Genomic DNA, 19,795 nt, shown 5'->3' with positions numbered 1-19,795 from the left:
AATGTTCATAAATCCTGCCTCGGTTGGTGCTGTACCATATTCACAAAGAAAAAATTTCTCAGTTGAACATCTATCACACTCACCAATCTCCTTCTCTCCCAATGAAATTATCATCAAGGACTTAAGTCAACTGAATTTTGCATAACAGCACTTGCACATTATAAAATGTTCTGCAATGCGAGGTTTTCCAAACAATTGGCACACTCACATTGTCAACCCAACTACACAGTCTCACAAAGCAAGATTCAAAGATAAGAATTGTCAATATACAAAGCATATTTTTTATAGAATTATCCATGTATTTGGCTCTAAGGCTTTTTCCACAAACTCTAAATTCTAAACCTGCTGATATATTGTTCAGCATGAGCCATATGAATATGGCAAAAAAAAACATTATTTTGATATATTCCCTCTGCCTTCACTTTTGCACAGGATAGCATCTCTCTCAAAATATGCTCCCTCATTTTAACATATCAACTAATTAGTAATGAGCACAGAACACCCATCTGCACAACCTATGCATGTTATGCATGATAGATGGGTCTTCAAGAGGTGACAGGAGGAACTCAAAGGACCAATAATTCCTAAAACACCTCAGTACTGGAACATCAAGTGCTTTGGATCACTGAGATGTTCTGATCTATTAACTTGAGGCATTGATTTTCTTCAAAAAGGCAATAACAACATCTTTATTATTCCACATTCCATACTCCATACCATGCCATTTTCCTTTATATACTGTTCCAAACGAGCCTGATCCTATCCTTTGGCCCTGTGTGATCTGTCCATTTGATATCTCCCAGTCGTCACTGGAGTCCCTTCGGCCTATAGTTTTCTACAAAGAACAGGACATTATAAATACAAGTGCTCAAAGTGAGTATTGACTATAATCATACTCTACATGCCGCTCACACCAACTTCCTTCTCACAACCATGCCACACACATGAAGCTTTCCTCTACCAGCGTGCACTGAAACCACTCTCAGAATACCGTAACACACGGGGAAGCAGGCTGTTCCTGCAGTTTTTCCAGGTATAGAGCTTGTGCCCAAAATCTGTATAATGAATGACATCCCCTCACCATCCAACCCCATTCAAACTAAGCATCTTCTTGTTGACAAACAGTGAGGAACCTTGATTTTCCATGCATCAAGAGGTAGCAGGACAGGTGTCTAGACAAAATCTGGATAATGGACGACTGAACACCCAGATGTTATGCTGAAAAGGTGGTTGGATTACCATTTTGTTACATTGAGATCAGAAACTACAGCAATGAAGGAGCTCTGGAAGTTGGAGCATTGGATATATTCATGAGCCCCCCCTCCCCCCCCAGTGTTCGTGTACCCATTTAAGAAAGGGTCCACTAGTACTGGAGGGAGCTTAGAAGGATTCGCTGGGCTCCTTCCTGGACAAAAGGGTTGCTCTATCACAAATAGCTAAAAAAGGCTAAATCTGTCTCCTTTGTAGAGTTTAGAAGAATAAGGGGTGATCTTATTGAAACATACAAAAATTCTAAGCGGTAGACATTGAGATTTTTCCACTAATGGAAGTGTTTCAAATGAAGGGATATGATTGCAAGTTAAGAGGGTGGTCACCTAAAAGTAAAGTGCATAGAATGGCCAAAAGTTTGAATTCTGGCAGAGATCACCATTTCTGGATCAGGAAAGCTTACATGCCTTCAGCGCTGATTTGACCCTAGCTCCATGTCATTCGCCAAATACAGATCTCAGTCTCTCACCACTCTTGTACCACACAGTATGATCTTACCATTTTATTCCGGTCTTCAGATGACGACGACTTCCTCTCGCGAGGCTGTGTACCAGGAGACTTCTGCAATGCTTTGACACTGGTCAGGGATCCAGGTAGCGAAGCAGGAGGGGTGGCAGAAAGCCCTGATGTGGATCCTGTTTACAATATTTGTTTTAAAATAGAAGTTGTGAAGGGAACAGATGCAGAGGAATCAACAAGTAAGAAAGAAAGCAATTAATACCACAGCACTTGGTGATCCTTACAAGGAAATGAGCTAAGCTACAAGTTTGACAGCCCATGCAGGGTACGACACTAGTGAATGACCTTGCAAGCCAAGGTGGCTCCCAAACAAAGGGGTGACCATGCACATAACTAATGCCAAATCTGTGAATTAAGGTGGAGAAGAGAAAGAGAAAGAGTGAAGCGTGAAGTTATAGCTATCAACCAGGTTTTTTTTGTTACCATTGCAGAGAGCTAGCTATGCAGCAACAAAATTAGCACCAAATCCGACTGGTACTGAGCAGTGGACATTTTGTACCGGTGTTCATATTCAACCAGCCTAAAAGTCTGTTGGCTTCAGAAATGAACAAGGCACCTTTAAAGGAATGATAAATCAGCCACAACAGATTTTGAGATCAATTCTTAGAGCGCTTGGGCAAAGAGTATCTTCACACAACTGGTAAACAGGACTGCAATATGGAGGCTCTACATAAGCTGTGGTGTGCTATATTTCTCCAAGTATCTAGCTAAAACAGCACACACAGCTCTGGAGGTACCAGCATGGGTGCCACACCATTCCTACAGTTTGGTTGATAGGGTCTCAGCTCCCCACACCAAAAAAAAACACAAGTCTGGAGACTACACATTTTCATCTTTCTAATATCAGCAACCCTTTCACTACAGCACACTGTTGGCCGGCACCCGGGGGAACTATGGCCCAACTGACAGCCAGCAGCCGAATTGTGGCCCAACCAATGGCTAGCACCCTAGGGATCTGTGGCCCAAACAATGACCAGCACCCAGAGGAACTGTGGCCCACCTGACAGCCAGCACCAAGGGGAGCTTTGGCCCAACCAATGGCCAGCACCCAGGGAACTGTAGCCCAACTGACAACCAGCACCTGGGAAACTGTAACCAACTGACAGCCAACACCCAGAGAACTAGAGTCCACCGACAGCAAATACTGGGAAACCATAGCCCACTGACACTCAGCACTGGTGAACTGCATAGTAGTCCACTGAAATCAGGCATTGGGGAACTGTAGTCCAAAAACTGCTAACATTCGCAGAGTATAGCCTGTCAAAAGGTCCTGTGGAACCATTACTAAACAACAGGCACTTGTCCCATGGAACAGCATCCCAAAGACAATTAACACAACGGAATTGTATTCCCACAAGGTACAAACACAGGAAATGTACCACAAAAACAAGAATCAAAACTCAGAACTGCAATCACAACAGAGTAACCACCTTGGATGCTGTGTCTCAGTAAGTATACGTGCATGTGGATCTGAACCAAATGTCCACCTGTCTAGAGAACTACACAATGGTGTATTCATTAATCTTCCAGACATACATCCATTATCTTCATCTATATTCATTAAAATAAGCAAATTTGTGAAGAGTTAAAAGCACAAATAATGCTACTTCTGTTTCTTCTTAAAAATACCACATTCTCAGAGATCCTACTAACAACTTGCTCTTTAATGAATACATTAAAGAGGGAAAGGATGGAGGCAAAAAGTAATTTTGGGAAGGGATGGAGAAGGAAGGAAGTTTTATGGAAAGAATATTTCTTCCCAACCCCCAAAAGCATAAAGTACAGAATGTAAGAATAGCACTTGACAGAAACTATAGACCTTTTATTTCTGGGTTAGGTTGTACATCAAGATATCAATGCAAGTCTTTTCTGAATTCTGCTTACTTAAGATAGTTCTTCAAAATAATTTCTAATAAATTGAAGAATTTGCTTTGCCAAAAAAGGTATTATAGGGTGTATAATGAGAAGGTAGATAACCCAGAGTGAAGGTATACAGTCTCTTTCTTTAAACTTAAGGAGTGACTCTAAATTATAAAACAGTGCAGGAATGTGTTTGACAGGGAAACCAGGTGCTGACCAGAAGCAGTATTTTGTTCATGGGCCTCAAGAAAGCCAGATGTGATCCTTTTCACCAGCCCTCACCCACACCACCCTGAATACCAGCCCATAACAACAACCCATCCTACGCCTCCTTGTTCATACAGGGTGCTCTCTTTCTCTGGTCCCTCTTCTGCTTTCCTCTGTATACAGTAAGCTGGGGCTTAACTTGCTACTGAAGGAAAATGTCCCTTAGGGTCACAAGGGACTTCACTTCAAAGTACAAATCTGGATTGGAAGGAATCTTGGTAGGGCACAAGGTACTCTGAAAGTGTAGCTCCATTCTGTCTTTGACTTGAAGTTGGAACCTCAAACCAGTCAACATCCTTAAAGATGTGCCGCTTTTAAAATGGCCATTTGGCCCAGCCAGTCTATTCTCCAATCAAGTCTCCTTGGCTAAATCCAAAATCAAAGCACTTGATATATGCATCTAATAGGAATAAGATATTCCAGCAGGAGATACTGTAGATCTCCAGCATGAAGAGTCTCTGGTAACTACATTTACTTCAGGTAGCATAGCAGTACTCTAGTACAGCTCGGAGCATTGGGGTTCGGAATTCAATAATGACGCAGTTTGTAAGGAGATTGTACATTCTCTCCGTGGCAACGTGGGTTTCCCCTGGGTACTCATTTCCTCCCACAGTCCAAAGACGCACTGGTTAGTTGGTTAATTTGTCATTGGAAATGGTGCAAACAGAAAAAAAGTGTTAGTGGGTTCAAAGTCCATTTTGAAATTGGATGGCAGAGTGGAAGAAGCTATTCCTGAATCATTGAGTGTATGCCTTCAGGCTTCTGTATCTACTTCCTGATAGTAACAATGAGAATGAGAATTGCTCCCTTGGGAACCAGCATAGGCTAGACTGACAGAATGGTCTCCTATACTGTTAAAAGTATCTAAGAAAAGGTGCTGATGCAACAAGGTGAGCAGTTGGAGGAAGTGTATGGGCAAATACCAAGTGAAGATTGAACTGTTGTGAGTGGAGGGATTATTGAAGGTTTAGTGAGGAAAAGGTGGATTCAAATTAGTGTTGAATTAACCTTCTGGGATGCAGGGATTAGTTGGAGCTTGGTGAAACTCTGTCTATTGTGCTAAGTCATTATACCATTTTCTGACAAGTTGGGATGTTGTTTGTGAATCTTCTCTACTCACCCAAGAGAGCTCAGATCCTTGAGTTGTTACGCCAACAGACCTACTTCATATCAATTTCTCCTGATACACTCACCCATGACGCCATCACCTCCAGATACACGTATTCCAGTGCCCACCTGGCAGTACCTCATAAAGAAAAGGTCACCCAAAACTGCCACTCACACCTAATGCTGAATGGCCACATTCACTTCTTGCCCCTGTACTCACTCACTTCATTGGTTCCTAGATCCGAACTTGTAAACTGAAACTCCTCAACTCTTGCTCAATGCTTCCATTACCTATTTCCCACCTCTGCAACCTCCTTCAGTGTTACAAACCTCAAGAGCTCCATTTTTCTCTATCTTGTGTTTATATCCTATTCCTCGAGCCTGTAACTGGTGGCTATTTCTTCAACTTTCAAGATCACAATTCTGGAAATTTCTCCCTTGTCCCTCTCTACCTCTTTTTTCACCTTTAAGACATTTCTTAAAACTTTATGTCGTAACAAATCATTTGGTTAACTGTTTGGTTTGGGTCACATTTTTGTCTAGGTCCATCCTGGGAAGCACCTTGGGCATTAGAGACACTACAATATACTTCTGCTAGCCATTTCCCAATGTAGAGATGTCCAGGACTACAGGTCAAGGGCAAAGAGATTAGTATTGATGGGTTCTTGAGGGTCATCATAGACCTGGTAGGCCAAAGAGCCTGCTTTCTGTGTTGTACGTCTTCACAAATAGTTATAATTTTTTTTATATATAATATGGCTAGTTTTTGGAATTTCCTAGAAGTGATTGGCCAATGAGAAAATGTAATTGTAACTCTTGGAGGTATAGCTCGGTATACCTTGTGTGATGACAGATTTTTAAATCAAGTGATCCACTGTTGTCTTGGTAATCGGATTCTGACTCAGAATTCTTCTTTCGCCAACCTGACTCACTGTCAGAACTAGAGGGGTGAATAAGAGCATGAAATCTTGCCTTTCACTTCTGAATGGTACTGAGCAGGCAAAGAGGAAGAAACTTAACCAGCTAATTAACGTTTAACTGTGTTCACTGTATTCCAGAGACCTGGCTCTTTCAAACCTGGCCCTACATCCTCTGTGCTTAAGTTAAACAGTAGCATATTCTGTACCAGGCTGACAATGATGACATTATCCAAATGCAGTTTACTTTGAAAAGAAATGAAAACAGAAAATACTGGAAACACTCAGCTGGTCAAGTCCAGATGTTTGGAAAGAGAAATGGAGTTATTGTTGCAGGCAAAGACCTTGGTCAGAGGTGGCAAGCAGATAAAACAAGGTAGCTTTAGGCTGCAGGGAGTTGGGTGAAGGTGTGTGAATAGGACAAAGAGAAAACTGATTGGTGACAGCAGGGTTGCCCTGGAGATAAGCTACATACTAGATCACCTGGTCGGTGGGTTAGGGAAGGCAGCTGGTGAGGGGTAGATGGGGAGGACACTGTCTTTTGTTGGTTCAGTGATGGACATGGTCTACATAATGACGGCAGTTTGAGAGTAAGAGTACAGACAGAGGAATGGAAGAGCCGTAAAATGCAAGGGTGCAGGACAGACCAGAAGGCCACCTGCAGAATCTCTTGTATTCATGATTTTCCCCTTCCATAGATGCTGCTTGACTTGCTGAGTTCCTTCAGCAATTTGTGCGTGTTGTTCAAGATTTCTGCATATCTGCAGAATCTCTTGTGTCTAATCTGAACCATCTGTGCCCCTCCCATGGTGTACCTAAACCAAGATTTGTCCAGCATTTTCTATTTTTATTTCAGATTTCTAGCATCCACTGTATTTGGCTTCAGAAGATCCATAGATCACTTGCGTGGCAAAACACAACTGTTCTAGGTTCAATGATGAGGAAAACATTACTCCCTTTCTACCTACAGTTTTATGAGGAGATTTGTTTCTTGATCCACATGTTGAATTTGTCTTTCAATACATTGAACAACCTGTCTACATCAGGTCTAACAAATACAACTGAGCAATAATGGAATTCATAGATCAGACACAAAAGAATAAATTTCTTAACATGTATTGTTCAAATTTTTCTAATTGGATTAACCATGTCTGAAATACCTATTATATCCTATTACACAGTCGTTTTACTGCACTCAATAACATATTGATACAATCATGTTAAAAAGGGTTTCATACGTTTCCCTTCCTCCACCATGTAATTTTAACATAACTTTGTTAGTGTTGGGTTATCATTATTTGATATTTACAGCAGCAATCTCAAATCCTTATTAGCATCTTAACACTACTTAAGGTTAAGAACTTAAAGTAGTAAGTTGTAGGCCATATTAAGTACATATGCCATAGGCCATGTGAATTATAAAGGCATATATGAGTGCTAAGCAACTACACAAGGCACAGTAACTGTTTCCCACCATTGCGTCCCATCTACATCCCCCGGCTTTGTGCCTGTTTTCTGCAGTCACTCCCTTAATCTAATGCAAGGGCAAATAACCGTAAACTAACTTGCAGCAGGTCCAGGTAAGAATGGAACTCTTAGACCACTGCTGACATTTCTTGTTTAATTTTGCCATACGTTTGTGGCCCTTGAATCCAAGCTACATGGACATCAAACTGCAGTCTTCTAGCTGCTGGAACATTCCCTTGTATACTTACATAACCATATTAGAAACATGCAATTCCTATAGTTCTAGCTACCGATGCAAATGTTTGCCTATTCATTGGGGTGTCCATCTGCTGTTCCCAAAGGATGACACTTGCAGCTGATTTCACTCCGGAGAAGCCCCTACTTGCAGGCTTCAGCCTGATACTGCTTCTGATCAAACTACCTGCTCCAAAGTTCCTGGATCCGTGGAGTGGTCGTGAATCTCAGGTGAAGAAGCAGTGGTGAGAGAACCGGTGTGGTGTGATGTAAATATGTCTGGGGGGGAACGTGCAGAGGTGGGTATGTGAGGAGAGGTGCCCAAGTACCTCTGAATACGGGACCAGGCTCAAAATCAAAGACAATGTCATTGGGGTAAGATTGCAACAAAGGGCTGGGAGTCCGGGAGCGGTACTTCCTGAGGCACCTGACCGGCTGCGTCAAGGGGGCTGTGGGAAGAGAAAAGAAAAGGAGTAAAGGAACAGGAAAACAAACCCTACAAACAGGGTTCCTTCCTACTGGAGAAAAAAAAACTGTAGGATTTCATCTGGGAGATCGTCCCTTGTTTCGTACAGTGCATGTCCATCAATATTTCTTTCTGGTGAAAGAGCAGAGACTAGAGTCCTTACGTATACACACTAGTCGCTTTTAATCCCCACTCGCCAAACCCTTATCCATAAATCTTTAGGGGAACATACAACACAGCTTTGCAACCAAATTACACCTCATATCATGGAGGTATCTGTCAGTTTAGTGCACAATATACTTTGTTATAAAAGAGCACAGTGTTTAAAATGGGATTAGGGCACAGCTCTTAATGCTTTGCTTCATTTCCCCTAAAAATAACAGTAGAATTACAGTGGCTTCCAGTCAATTGGGGGTGAACGTTTATTTAGGACAACTCAAAGGGGGAAAAGAAAAACTAAATCGAGAAAATAGCTAGGATTCCCTTTGTTACTCAGTTAAGTTGTAGTTTGTCTTTTTTTTCTTTTAACTATTTCCATGAAACTTCAGCTAATTGGGGCAGCTGCTTACTTGGGCAAAAACGTACTGGTCCCAATGTGTCCTAATTAACTGGAATCCACTGTATTTTTAATTTATTTGCAATTCTTGTGAATTTCAAAGGTGCTAAATAACATAAAAATGGAAAATTGAGGTTGATCACATTACAATTCATAAAAAATTGCCTTGACACCCACTCCTGCACTGAAAGCAACACGGAGAATGTCACCTCACACTGTGGTTGCTAATTTTCAGGGGACCCTCCCAAACTATATGAGCTAACAAATGTAGCCCAACTGAGCCAATATAAAACATAGAATCCAATCTACCATAGGTGGGCTCAGATAGATGTACTCACTGGAAAAAAAAAACACAGCAGTGGTCAGAATATCCAGCTACTCTGAAAAGGTAATTATCTCCTATTAAGTAGCAGGTATTTGAAAACAGCCCTTTAAGATGTTACGGTGTCTGAGGGTAAGATCATCAAGCGGTCTTCCCCTATGATGTAAAGAAGCAATAACATACTGTAGTTACAAATAGCAACTTTCCAAAATGGGGTGTTTGAATGATAGTGGCAGTCAGTTGTGCCACTAACAGCACTGCAATATCAAAAGTAGTAAGTGTTAGATCCCCTCACACCCTGTTGTCGCCCAGCAGCCCCAGTGACTTCTCACCTGCTCACTACAGCAATGGCTGCATGTACACCTGCATGCTCCTCGGGTTGTGCTGGAGCAGGGCACCAGGAAACTGGTGGGAACTAAGATGCACAACCTTAACAGATCAAGTCATTAGCTGTAACCCTGAGGTCCACAACACACAACAGAATCTGACAATCTTATAAGGGAGACACACTTGAAATTATTCCAAACAGCCTTAAAGCTTAATGAACCACAACTACAGGCAAGCTTATTGATTCAATCACTCTTCTGCGCTAACCTCACTGATCATAACACAGAGGCTCTGTGATTGTGTTAGGAAGGGTTTACTTTTGAAGTCAAATCAGGGTCCTATTCTTCAATATCTACAATGTGAATGTGGAAGCTATCAACAAGACAGGTCCAGGTTCAGATGTGATGCCCTGTCTGATCAAATTGTTCAGAATCACCACCACTGACAGATGTGAAATACGTTGCTTTGCAGCAGAGGTACAGTTTACTGACCTACCCAGATTCTTGCTTAGGAAAAAGCACAAGGGTAAATCACCTGCCAGCAATGAATCAGCTTCTGGGAATGAGGTTGGCAAGTAGGGAGATAAAAAAAAAAAAAGAAAAATCGAAAGAATCCCAGAAGTTCTAGAATTGCATTTTTTTATTACGGGAAATCTAACAGTTATTCAGTGACTCAAAACTAAGCACTCTATTGACATGGGACTACAAAAGGCATAGTAAAGAATCAGGGCTGTGCAAGGGAAGATATTTCTTAATTACAAGAATTGCCTGTAAGCCAGAACACTGCATGCATGGACAGTCCGCTGCAACTTCAGGAAGGGAACTAATTGAGCACTTGAGGAGAAGCTTTTTGTAGGGCTACAGGGAAAGAGCAGATAGGTAGCCTCCATCTGTTTCATACTGAATCTACCATTCTAGGAAGGACAGGGAATCCAGTCTAAAACTTAATACACAAGCAAAGATCAGACAGTGGGTCACCTATAACTATTTATTCCAAATCATTCTGACTTATGCCCTAATATAGCATTGCACAGCATAAACTGTCAACTTTGCCCAGAGTATTTCCTTACTTTCCACTGTCTAGAAGTTGGGCATTTTGAGAAACACAAAATTCATGCAAAAAACAGATACGGCAACTTACTGGAAGACAAAGAGAAAGAAACCGGGAAAGAAAGAAAAAACATACAACAGAACCAGAAAATATCAAACTCACTTAAAAAAAACTCCCTTCATGGAACTTGTAAACCTTTTGCAAATCAAATCATCACACAACATGCTCTTACCTCCATCACTGCGCTGTAGATCTTGGTCTCGGATCAGACCCTAGAAGGCAAGGATCAAATATTAGCCATCCAATCACACTGACTTGCACTACAAAGAACTGGCTGCAGTTGGGATCAATGAAAAAGATGCTTTTCTGTCACAAGTGGGGATTCATCAGAGGGCCAGGATGAAGAGAACTGCAGGGAAAGCATGGTTAACTATTATCAGCACCTCCATTCCAAAAGAGTTTTTACATAAAGCATGTACAACTCTGTTCGAAAGACGGATAAGCTGCAAGATTTAGAATAAATGAGCTATGGAAATCAGAAATGTTTTAGACTCCAACATCTGTACCAATTTAGATGACCTCTGACAAATGCGTCAGGCATTTTGGCAGGTTTGAGGGACTTGGCTATCATCCTGAAAAAGCATTTAAGGTTCAAGGACCAACATCAGCTTACTATTATGCTCCCAGCAGGTGAAATGCCTGACTATTTTCACTGCCTTGGCTTCCTGGTGTAAAATGATTTGATTAAGATAATAACTGCTAAGACCACCAAGAAGACAAAGGCTCCAGGAATGGTGGGTGAAAGAGTTCTGGCTCAACAGGTTTTCACTGGAGTAAGACCTCCCAAATGAATAGAGCAAGAAACATGCATGATACAATGACATTAGGTAGTGCATGATTAATCAGTATTTCTCCATATACTAATCAGGTATCGTAAAGAGATGTCTCGTAAGTCTTCACACTCAGTGACACACTTTTGAACAGCAGCATATATGGCTGCCAACTTACAATAGCAGCAGAAAATAAGCTATCTGGCCAATTGTTTTGGAGCACTGCCTGAGGAATAAGTATTAGCCTGAACAAAGAGAGAAAGCTCTCTTGTTCTTTAAAAGTAGCCTTGAGACCTTCACAGGCTACCTCAAAGTGCAAATGCAACTTTCTATAAAAACAGCATCTCAATAGTACAACACACACAAAATGCTGGAGGAACTCAACAGGTCAGGCAGCATCTATAGGAAAAAAAATACAGTCTCTGTCAAAAGGTTTCGGCCCGAAACGTCAACTGTACTTCTTTTTCCATAGCTGCTGTCTGGCCAGCTGAGTTCCTCTAGCATTTTGTGTGTGTTGCTCGAATTTATAGCATCTGCAGATTTTCTCGTTTGTGATTTGATTACTTCCAACAGTACTGTGCTGGCATGTCTCAATTATGGGTTCTAGCATTTTTTGTGGCCTAATGAAGAATAATACCACTGAGTATGGTCAACACTGTAGAATGTTTACCTCATTGAAGATTTAATAGCAACCATCAAGCTGATGAGAGAGATACTTACATCAATATTGACCTGTTCGATTGTGTTGAGATGTACATTTGGAGCAGAGGATGAGCGGTCCCTTTGTCCAAACTGATTCCGTTGATCTTCCTCCCCAGATCTGAAGGGCTGCGGGATTGGAATTGATTTCGTTGGGGAAGTGGCGGGATGAGAAAGAGACCTGTAAATACAAAAACATCTATTCCATTCATGCCTTCAACAGCATGTCAGGTTTCCAATTGTCTTCTTGCTTTTTGTCAAGAATTGGCTTTATTCACCACGTACATTAACATGTATTAGGAATTTGCTGGGGTGTGTTGACATAACACACAACAAAAAAATAACATTCAACAATTATAAAGACTAAAGAATTAAATAAAAGTAAAGTTATAGGACCTCCTAAACCAAGCTGGAGTACGGTACCACAAGCAACAGCTCCTTTTAACATTTCAACCAAAGCCATTATTCTGGACGCAAATAGAATTCAGTCATGGAAAGTGGCCATTACAATGTACCTAACAAGGCGAGAGCAGAAATTAATCCTGGGACTAGCACAGTACACATGCCAAATGATTTAATTATCAAAGTGCTACGCGCATTGCTTCCAAGGTAGTTCCTTGTCTGGCATTGCTGGTAGTACAAACCCCATTTCCAGAAAAGTTGGGATATTTTCCAAAATGCAATAAAAACAAAAATCTGTGATATGTTAATTCACGTGAACGTTTATTTAACTGACAAAAGTACAAAGAAAAGATTTTCAATAGTTTTATTGACCAACTTAATTGTATTTTGTAAACATATACAGATTTAGAATTTGATGGCTGCAACACACTCAACAAAAGTTGGGTCAGAGGCACGTTTACCATTGTGTTACATCACCTTTCCTTCTAATAACACTTTATAATCATTTTGGAACTGAGGATACTAATTGTAGTAGATTTGCAACTGGAAATTTTGGCAATTCTTGCTTGATATAAGACTTCAGCTGCTCAACAATCCGTGGTCTCCGTTGTCTGATTCTCCTCTTCATGATGAGCCATACATTTTCAATAGGAGATAGATCTGGACTGGCAGCAGGCCAGTCAAGCACAAGCACTCTGTGTCTACAAAGCCACGCTGTTGTAGCCCGTGCAGAATGTGGTCTGGCATTGTCCTGCTGAAATAAGCATGGATGTCCCGGGAAGAGACGTCGCCTTGATGGCAACATATGTCTCTCTAAAATCCTAATATACGCCTCAGAGTCAATGGTACCTTCACATACATGCAACTCACCAATGCCGTGGGCACTGATGCACCCCCATACCATCACAGATGCTGGCTTTTGCACCTTTCGCTGATAACAATCTGGATGGTTGTTTTCATCTTCGGCACGGAGAACTCGAAGCCCGTTTTTTCAGAAAACTAGCTGAAATGTGGACTCATCTGACCACAGCACACGGTTCCACAGTCTTTCGGTCCATCTGAGATGAGCTCAGGCCCAGAGAACTCGCCGGCATTTCTGCATAGAGTTGATGTATGGCTTCCTCCTTGCGTAATACAGTTTCAAGTTGCATTTCTGGATGCAGCGACAGACTGTGTTGAGTGACAATGGTTTTCCAAAGTACTCCCGAGCCCAGGTGGCTATAATTGTCACAGTAGCATGACTTTTCTGTGCACTTTTCAATCTTATTTTAACTCTGTCCCAGCTTTTGTTGAGTGTGTTGCAGCCATCAAATTCTAAATTTGTGTATATTTACAAAATACAATTAAGTTGCTCAGTAAAACTATTGAAAATCTTTTCTTTGTACTTTTGTCTGTTAAATAAAGGTTCACGTGAATTAACATATCACAGATTTTTGTTTTTGTTGCATTTTGGAAAATATCCCAACTTTTCTGGAAATGGGGTTTGTAAATGTTTCCAAACACACTTGCTCCCTTGCCCCACTTTATCCTCTGTTTCAACCCTTCAGTCTCATCTCTCACGATCACTTCAGGTCTTTCTTCCTCCTCCTCTCCACCATCTTTGCCACTCATGATAATAAAGCTTACAAAACATACAAAAAGAAAGTAGGTCATAGATTTCAAATAGCTAAGTCCCTAGCATCGATTCATATGGCACACAATACACAGCCTGTTCATATGAAATGACCCATTTATCAATAATCTTTCTGTATCTGAGCCAATCTTTGATCCAATACTATATATTACTCTCAACTCCGTAAGCTATTAATTTCAATATCTTATCGAATGCATTTTGAAAATCTAAATACGCTTTTATTGGCTCTAGTTGATTTGCCTTAGTGTCATAAAGTTACACAGCACAGAGTCAAGCCCTTCAACCCAACTCATCCATGCCAACCAAGCTGCCTCCCAAAGCTAGTCCCATTTGTCTGCATTTGATCCATAACCCTTTAAACACTTCCTTCCCATGTACCTGTCCAAACCTCTTTTAAACACAATAAGTGTACCCATTTCTCACACTTCCTCTGGCAGCTTGTTCCGTGAGGAGTGCCAAACGCTTTCTTTATTACCATCTACCCATGTCACTACTTTCTGGAAACAATGTTTCTCTGTTCTCTCTGTTCTACAACAACCTTCAGGGCCTTGCCATTTATTGAGAACTCCAGCTTTGGTTTAGTTTCTCAAAATTTAACACTTTGTATTTGAAAAAGTTAAATTGCATCTGCCATTTCTTGGCCTACCTTCTCCACTGATCATTAGATAACCTCTTTGTTGTCCACTATATCACCAGTTTTAGTGTCTTACTTACAAACAATGCCAATTACATTTTTATCCAAAATGTTAATATAACTGACGAACAACAGTGAACCAAGCACTAATTCCTGCGGCATATCACTGGTCACAGAAACCCAAAAACAACCCTTCATTATCGCCTTCTGATTCCTCAAACCAAGTCGGTTTTGTATCCAATTGGTCAGCTCACCCGGGATCCTATGTGATCTAACCTTCCAAACCAGCCTACCATCTACTAATTCACAGATAACACCACCATTGCTAGTAAAATTTCAGGTTGCAACACGGAGTCATAATGAAGCAAGATAGATCTGCCAGTTGAGTGGTGTTGTAACAACAAACTCGTACTCAACTTCAGCAAGCTCAAAGAACTGATTGTTAACTTCAGGAAAGGGGAGTCAGGAGACACACACCAGTCCTCTGTAGGGGGTGCTAGTGGTGGGGAGGGGGAGTGGAGGGAGGAAATCAGTGGTGGAAATAATAAATGGCTTCAAATTCTTAGGCATCAACATCTTGAAATATCTGTGCTGCGTCCAACACATTGATACAATCACAAAGGCAAGGGTTTGAAGAGATTTGGTATGTCATCAAAGACTCTTGCAAATTTCTACAGATGTATGGTAGAGAGCATTCTGACTGCTAACATCACAGCCTTGTACAGAGGCTCCAATGTACAGAATCACAAGAAGCTGTAGAGGGTTGAAGACTCAGCCAGCTCCATCACAGGGACAAGCCTCCCCATCATCGAGGACATCTTTAAGAGGTGGTACCTCAAGAAGGCAGTATACATCATAAAGGACGCTCACCGTCCCAGACATGCCCTCTTCTTGTTACTACCATCAGGGAGGAGGTACAGGTGCCTGAAGAAATGCTCAGTGTTTTAAGAATGACTCCTTCCACTTTGCCATTAGGTTTCTGAGTGGTCCATGAACAATACTTAATTATTCCTTTACTTTTGCACAATTTATTTTGTAATTTATATTCATTTTATGTCTTTGCACTGTACTGCAGCTGCAAAACAACAAGTTTCACATTATATAAGACTGATTATAACCAGATTTGGATTCTCATGCGGGACCTTGTCAAATGTCTTAAAGAGTCCACGTCATCTTTAACTGCCCTGCCCTCATCAAGCTATCTAGTCATCTCTTCTAAAACCTGAAATTCATGAGAGATAATTACCACACACAAAACCATGCTTTTGATCCCTAATCAATCATTGCTTTTCCAAATGAAGATAGATCCTGCCTCAGAATTGTCTCCAGTAATTTTCCCACCACTGATGCGAGGCGAACCAGTTGGCTTGCTTGTTCTATTCTAGGTTACATCATGCTTTGAAAAAGACAATTTCCACTTTAAAGATCCACATTGGCTCAAAAAAGCAGAGCACGAATGAGAAAAAGTATTTTCTAAATACTTCCTCAATATTGATTTCCAGTGTTTACCTGGTCACAAACTGCATGCTAGCTGGCAGCGTTCTTCTCATAACCGGCCTTTTTACTGAGCAGTGATGTAACATTTACTATCTAATTAATTGGGATTGATCTAGCATCTAGAAAATTTATAGACTTGTATTGCATTAGCCATCCCTGCAGCCACCTCCTTTAGGCTCCCCAGCATTTCCTCACTAATTTCTCTCTCCCTCTACAGTCAATTCTACACCTTCTCTCGCTCTGCTTTGTCTGAACTCCCACTTTAGTTCTTCACTATCCCCTCACTAATCTCCTAACCTCCCCTTTATGGGGCCTCACTCTCTTCCCTCCTGCTCCCCCGAACACCCCACCACCACCCACCCCTATTAGGGGCCTTCACCACAAAACCTCCCTTGGGAGGCCCTCCTTCCATGTCTCTGAGAATAAATCTCAGTGATGTCAACACTGATGCATCGACAGGTTAAAAATTGTACTGAATCCAGTGAATAGTTAAGGGAGAATCTATGCTCATTTCCTTTTGTCAGATCTTCAATATCACGGATCTCATCAAACAATTAGAATACAAAGGCTTTCATACTGAAGGAGAAAAAGCTCCCCAAACTAATCCCCCACCATTCCCTACTTGGCCTACAAACCTTACGAATCTTTACCTGATGAAATGATAGTGCTATCCAGTGGACGATGCCTTACATTATGTAATACTTTGAGTATTGTTAAAATTGATAAGAGTTTATGTCAACACCATCCTTTCCAGCAGAGTCCAGACAATGATCACTATCTGGGTCTAAGTATTTTCTTTATCTCCTCTCTAATTCTTTTATAATTTCTTTAATTGGCCAGGGATTTTGAGCCCTTTATGACATTAAGCCTTCTCATTTGTCCAGCTCTCTCATAACTGCGTGACAATTCAATTACGTCTCCACTCAGCCACCACTGTCTGAAGAAAACACTTCCAGCCTATCTGACTTCTTGATCACCGTTGGAGTTTTCAAGTATTGAAAATGTCCTCATAAATCACCTCTCTATCCTGTCCAGCACAACATTCCACAGTGACCAGAAATGTGTGCATAAGACCATAAATCTACAAGAAAAAGGAGCAGAATTATGTCATTCGGCCTATTTGATCGTGTCTGATTTATTTTCCCTCTCAACCCCATTCTCCTGCCTTCTTCCAGTAACCTTTAACACCCTTCCTAATCAAGAACTTATTAACCTCCACCTCAAATATACCCAATGACTTGACCTACACAGCTGTCTCTGGCAATAAGTTCCACCATACTATTACTAAAGAAATTCCTCTTCATCTCTGTTCTAAACAGACGTCCTTTTATTCTGAGACTGTAACCTCTAGTCGTAAACTATCCCACTTTTAGCAACATCCGCTCCATGACCACCCTATCTAGGTCTTCCAATATTCGGTAGATTTCAATGAGATCACCGCTCATTCTTCTGAACTCCACCAAGTACAGACTGAGAGCCACCTCCTCATTCATTAACCTTCTCATTTCCAGGATCATCCTTGTAAACTTTCTGTGGACCCAATGTCAGTGCCAATGGGGCCCTAACGCAGTGCTCGAGCTGTGGTCTAACTGGTGCTGTACACAGTTCTAGAAATATCTCCCTATTTTTGTATTCAAGATTTCTCTAAGCATGCATCCCACATGCCTTTTTTAACCTCATCTACCTGTCCTGTAACCATTAATGATCTGTGGACAGACACTCCCACTCTCTTTGTCCTCTCAAATTACTTGGTACCATTTGGCTGAATTTTATTTGTTATTTTTCTGACCAACTGACAAGACAATATCTTCCTGCAGTCCAAAGCTTTCGTCTTCAGTCAACCACTTACCTCTGTGAGAGGCAGTAGGCAGACAGCAGTGGTAACATCTTCAGGACGATACACTGAGTCACTTATTTCAAACAGCAATGGCAATCACAGATTTTATATAGTTATTACAACAGAGGAAAAGGCCATTTGGGGCAATCCTATTCATCTCATTCTCCATTGTGTCCATACAACTGAATCTCTCTGCTACAATTTCAATGTTCCTGTCAACCACCAATACTTAGCAGTATTTTTCACCAGCCAATTGATGACTTTGGGATGTGGGAAGTAACTGGATGAACCCATGCTATCCCAGGCAGAACATGGAGACTCCCTACAGGTGACACCAGAGGTTAAGATTGACTTCAGGTCACTAGAGCTCTGAGGCAGCAGTGCACACAACGTCATTTCAGATATTTAAAGTGGAGATTGATAGGTTCTTCATTAATCATGGTGCCAAAGGTTACGGGGAGAAGGCAGGAGAATGAGGCTGAGAGGGATAATAAATCAGCCATAATTAAGTGGTGGAGCAAATGTGATGTGCCAAATACCTAATTCTGCTCCTATATCTTATGGTGACAGATGGAAGCAAAAGGGTGAAGAAGGAATTTAAAAAGAACAGTGGACCTTGGAATGAAGGGAAGGAGGGGAACCAGAGGGAGGTGATGGGCAGATCATGGTTGTGGGGGAGGAAAAGAGAAAGGCTGAGAGGGTAACTAGAATGGGGAATAGAAAAAGAGAGCTGGCTGGGTGGAGAGAAAGCATTACCGGTAGTTAGAGAAATCAATGTTCGTGCCATTGGGTTGAAGGCAACCGTATTGAATATGAGGTGTTGCTCCTCCAACCAGAGTGCAATCTCAATGTGGAGGGCATGGACAGACATGTTGGTATAGGAATGTGAAGTCAAATTGAAATGGGTGGCCAGTGGGAAATCCTACCTTTTGCAGCAGACAGCGTGAAGATGCTCAATGAAACAGTCACCCAATCTGCGTCAGGTCTCACTGACATAGATGAGGCCATATAGCAGATAGTGTAGCAGGACTATCTGCTATGCCACTCATGGCATGATGCACAGGGGAGAGCCGCTCTACGAGTCCTGAATGATACACAACTGAACGGCTGCAAAACCCAGAAAGGAAAAGGACGAGGCACAGTCTGGGGAGGGGTGGGGGATGGAGGGTACACCAGAGAGCAACTGGAGGTGAGCAAGTGCCCTGAGAACAACTTACCCTGTGGATTCAGAGGATGGAACCGACGGATACATCCCTGAGCCAGTTGGTGTTCCTATGGATGATACATCTTCTTGGGGAATCGGATGGTTCTCATAGATTCGTGAAAGAATTAGCAAACTGGAGAGAAATTGGAAAAAGGCAGAATAAATTAAGGAATGCAACAAAAGAATCCATAGATCTCAGCGATATTGCTTCAATTATTTTTGGTTAACAAGCCCAAAGGACTCTGCTGAAAAACTAGGAAATCTTCACTTAATATTGTACCTTGCGCCAATTAAGTACCTTTGATGTACAACAGCTAACAAAAACAAGATGTTTTCAATGTCATTTCCTGTACAAAAGTGTAAGGAGAACAAAATAATTGTTATGCCGGATTCGATGCAGCACAAAAAAACACGAAAGAGAAAGAACGTAATAAAAATAATAACAATAAACACAATAAATATAAATTAAGTGAGTCTTACTTCAGTGGTTAGTAAGCTGATGAAGAAGATCCTGAGAGGCAGGATTTGTCCAAGGCAGGTTGGGCCTTACGAGCCTGATTGAATTTTTTTGAGGATTAGACTAAACAGATTGATGAAGGTAGAGCAGTAGATGTAGTGTACATGAATTTCAGCACAGCATTTGATAAGGTACCCCATGTAAGGCTTATTGAGAAAGTAAGGAGCCATGGGATCCAAGG

General features: G+C 41.4%; 1 protein-coding gene across 4 annotated transcripts in view; it reads right to left on the bottom strand.

Moving 5' to 3' along the window:
- braf (B-Raf proto-oncogene, serine/threonine kinase) overlaps positions 1-19,795 on the bottom strand; it is a 125,514-nt gene that overhangs the window by 48,964 nt on the left and 56,755 nt on the right. For 2 of the 4 annotated variants that reach the window (XM_063058298.1, XM_063058301.1), the window contains 6 exons: positions 19,111-19,230; positions 11,912-12,071; positions 10,594-10,633; positions 7,970-8,089; positions 1,768-1,904; positions 718-835 (listed from right to left, as the gene is read on the bottom strand). In XM_063058298.1, coding sequence (XP_062914368.1) covers positions 718-835; positions 1,768-1,904; positions 7,970-8,089; positions 10,594-10,633; positions 11,912-12,071; positions 19,111-19,230 — 695 coding nt within the window. The remainder of the gene's footprint in view (positions 1-717; positions 836-1,767; positions 1,905-7,969; positions 8,090-10,593; positions 10,634-11,911; positions 12,072-19,110; positions 19,231-19,795) is intronic. The other 2 variants (XM_063058299.1, XM_063058300.1) reach the window with 2 other exon arrangements.

Source organism: Mobula hypostoma, chromosome 9 (genome assembly GCF_963921235.1).
Source record: "Mobula hypostoma chromosome 9, sMobHyp1.1, whole genome shotgun sequence".
In the NCBI taxonomy this organism is placed as follows: domain Eukaryota; kingdom Metazoa; phylum Chordata; class Chondrichthyes; order Myliobatiformes; family Myliobatidae; genus Mobula; species Mobula hypostoma.
Note: the sequence above shows the minus strand (reverse complement) of the source record. Positions and strands in the feature narration are given on the sequence as shown.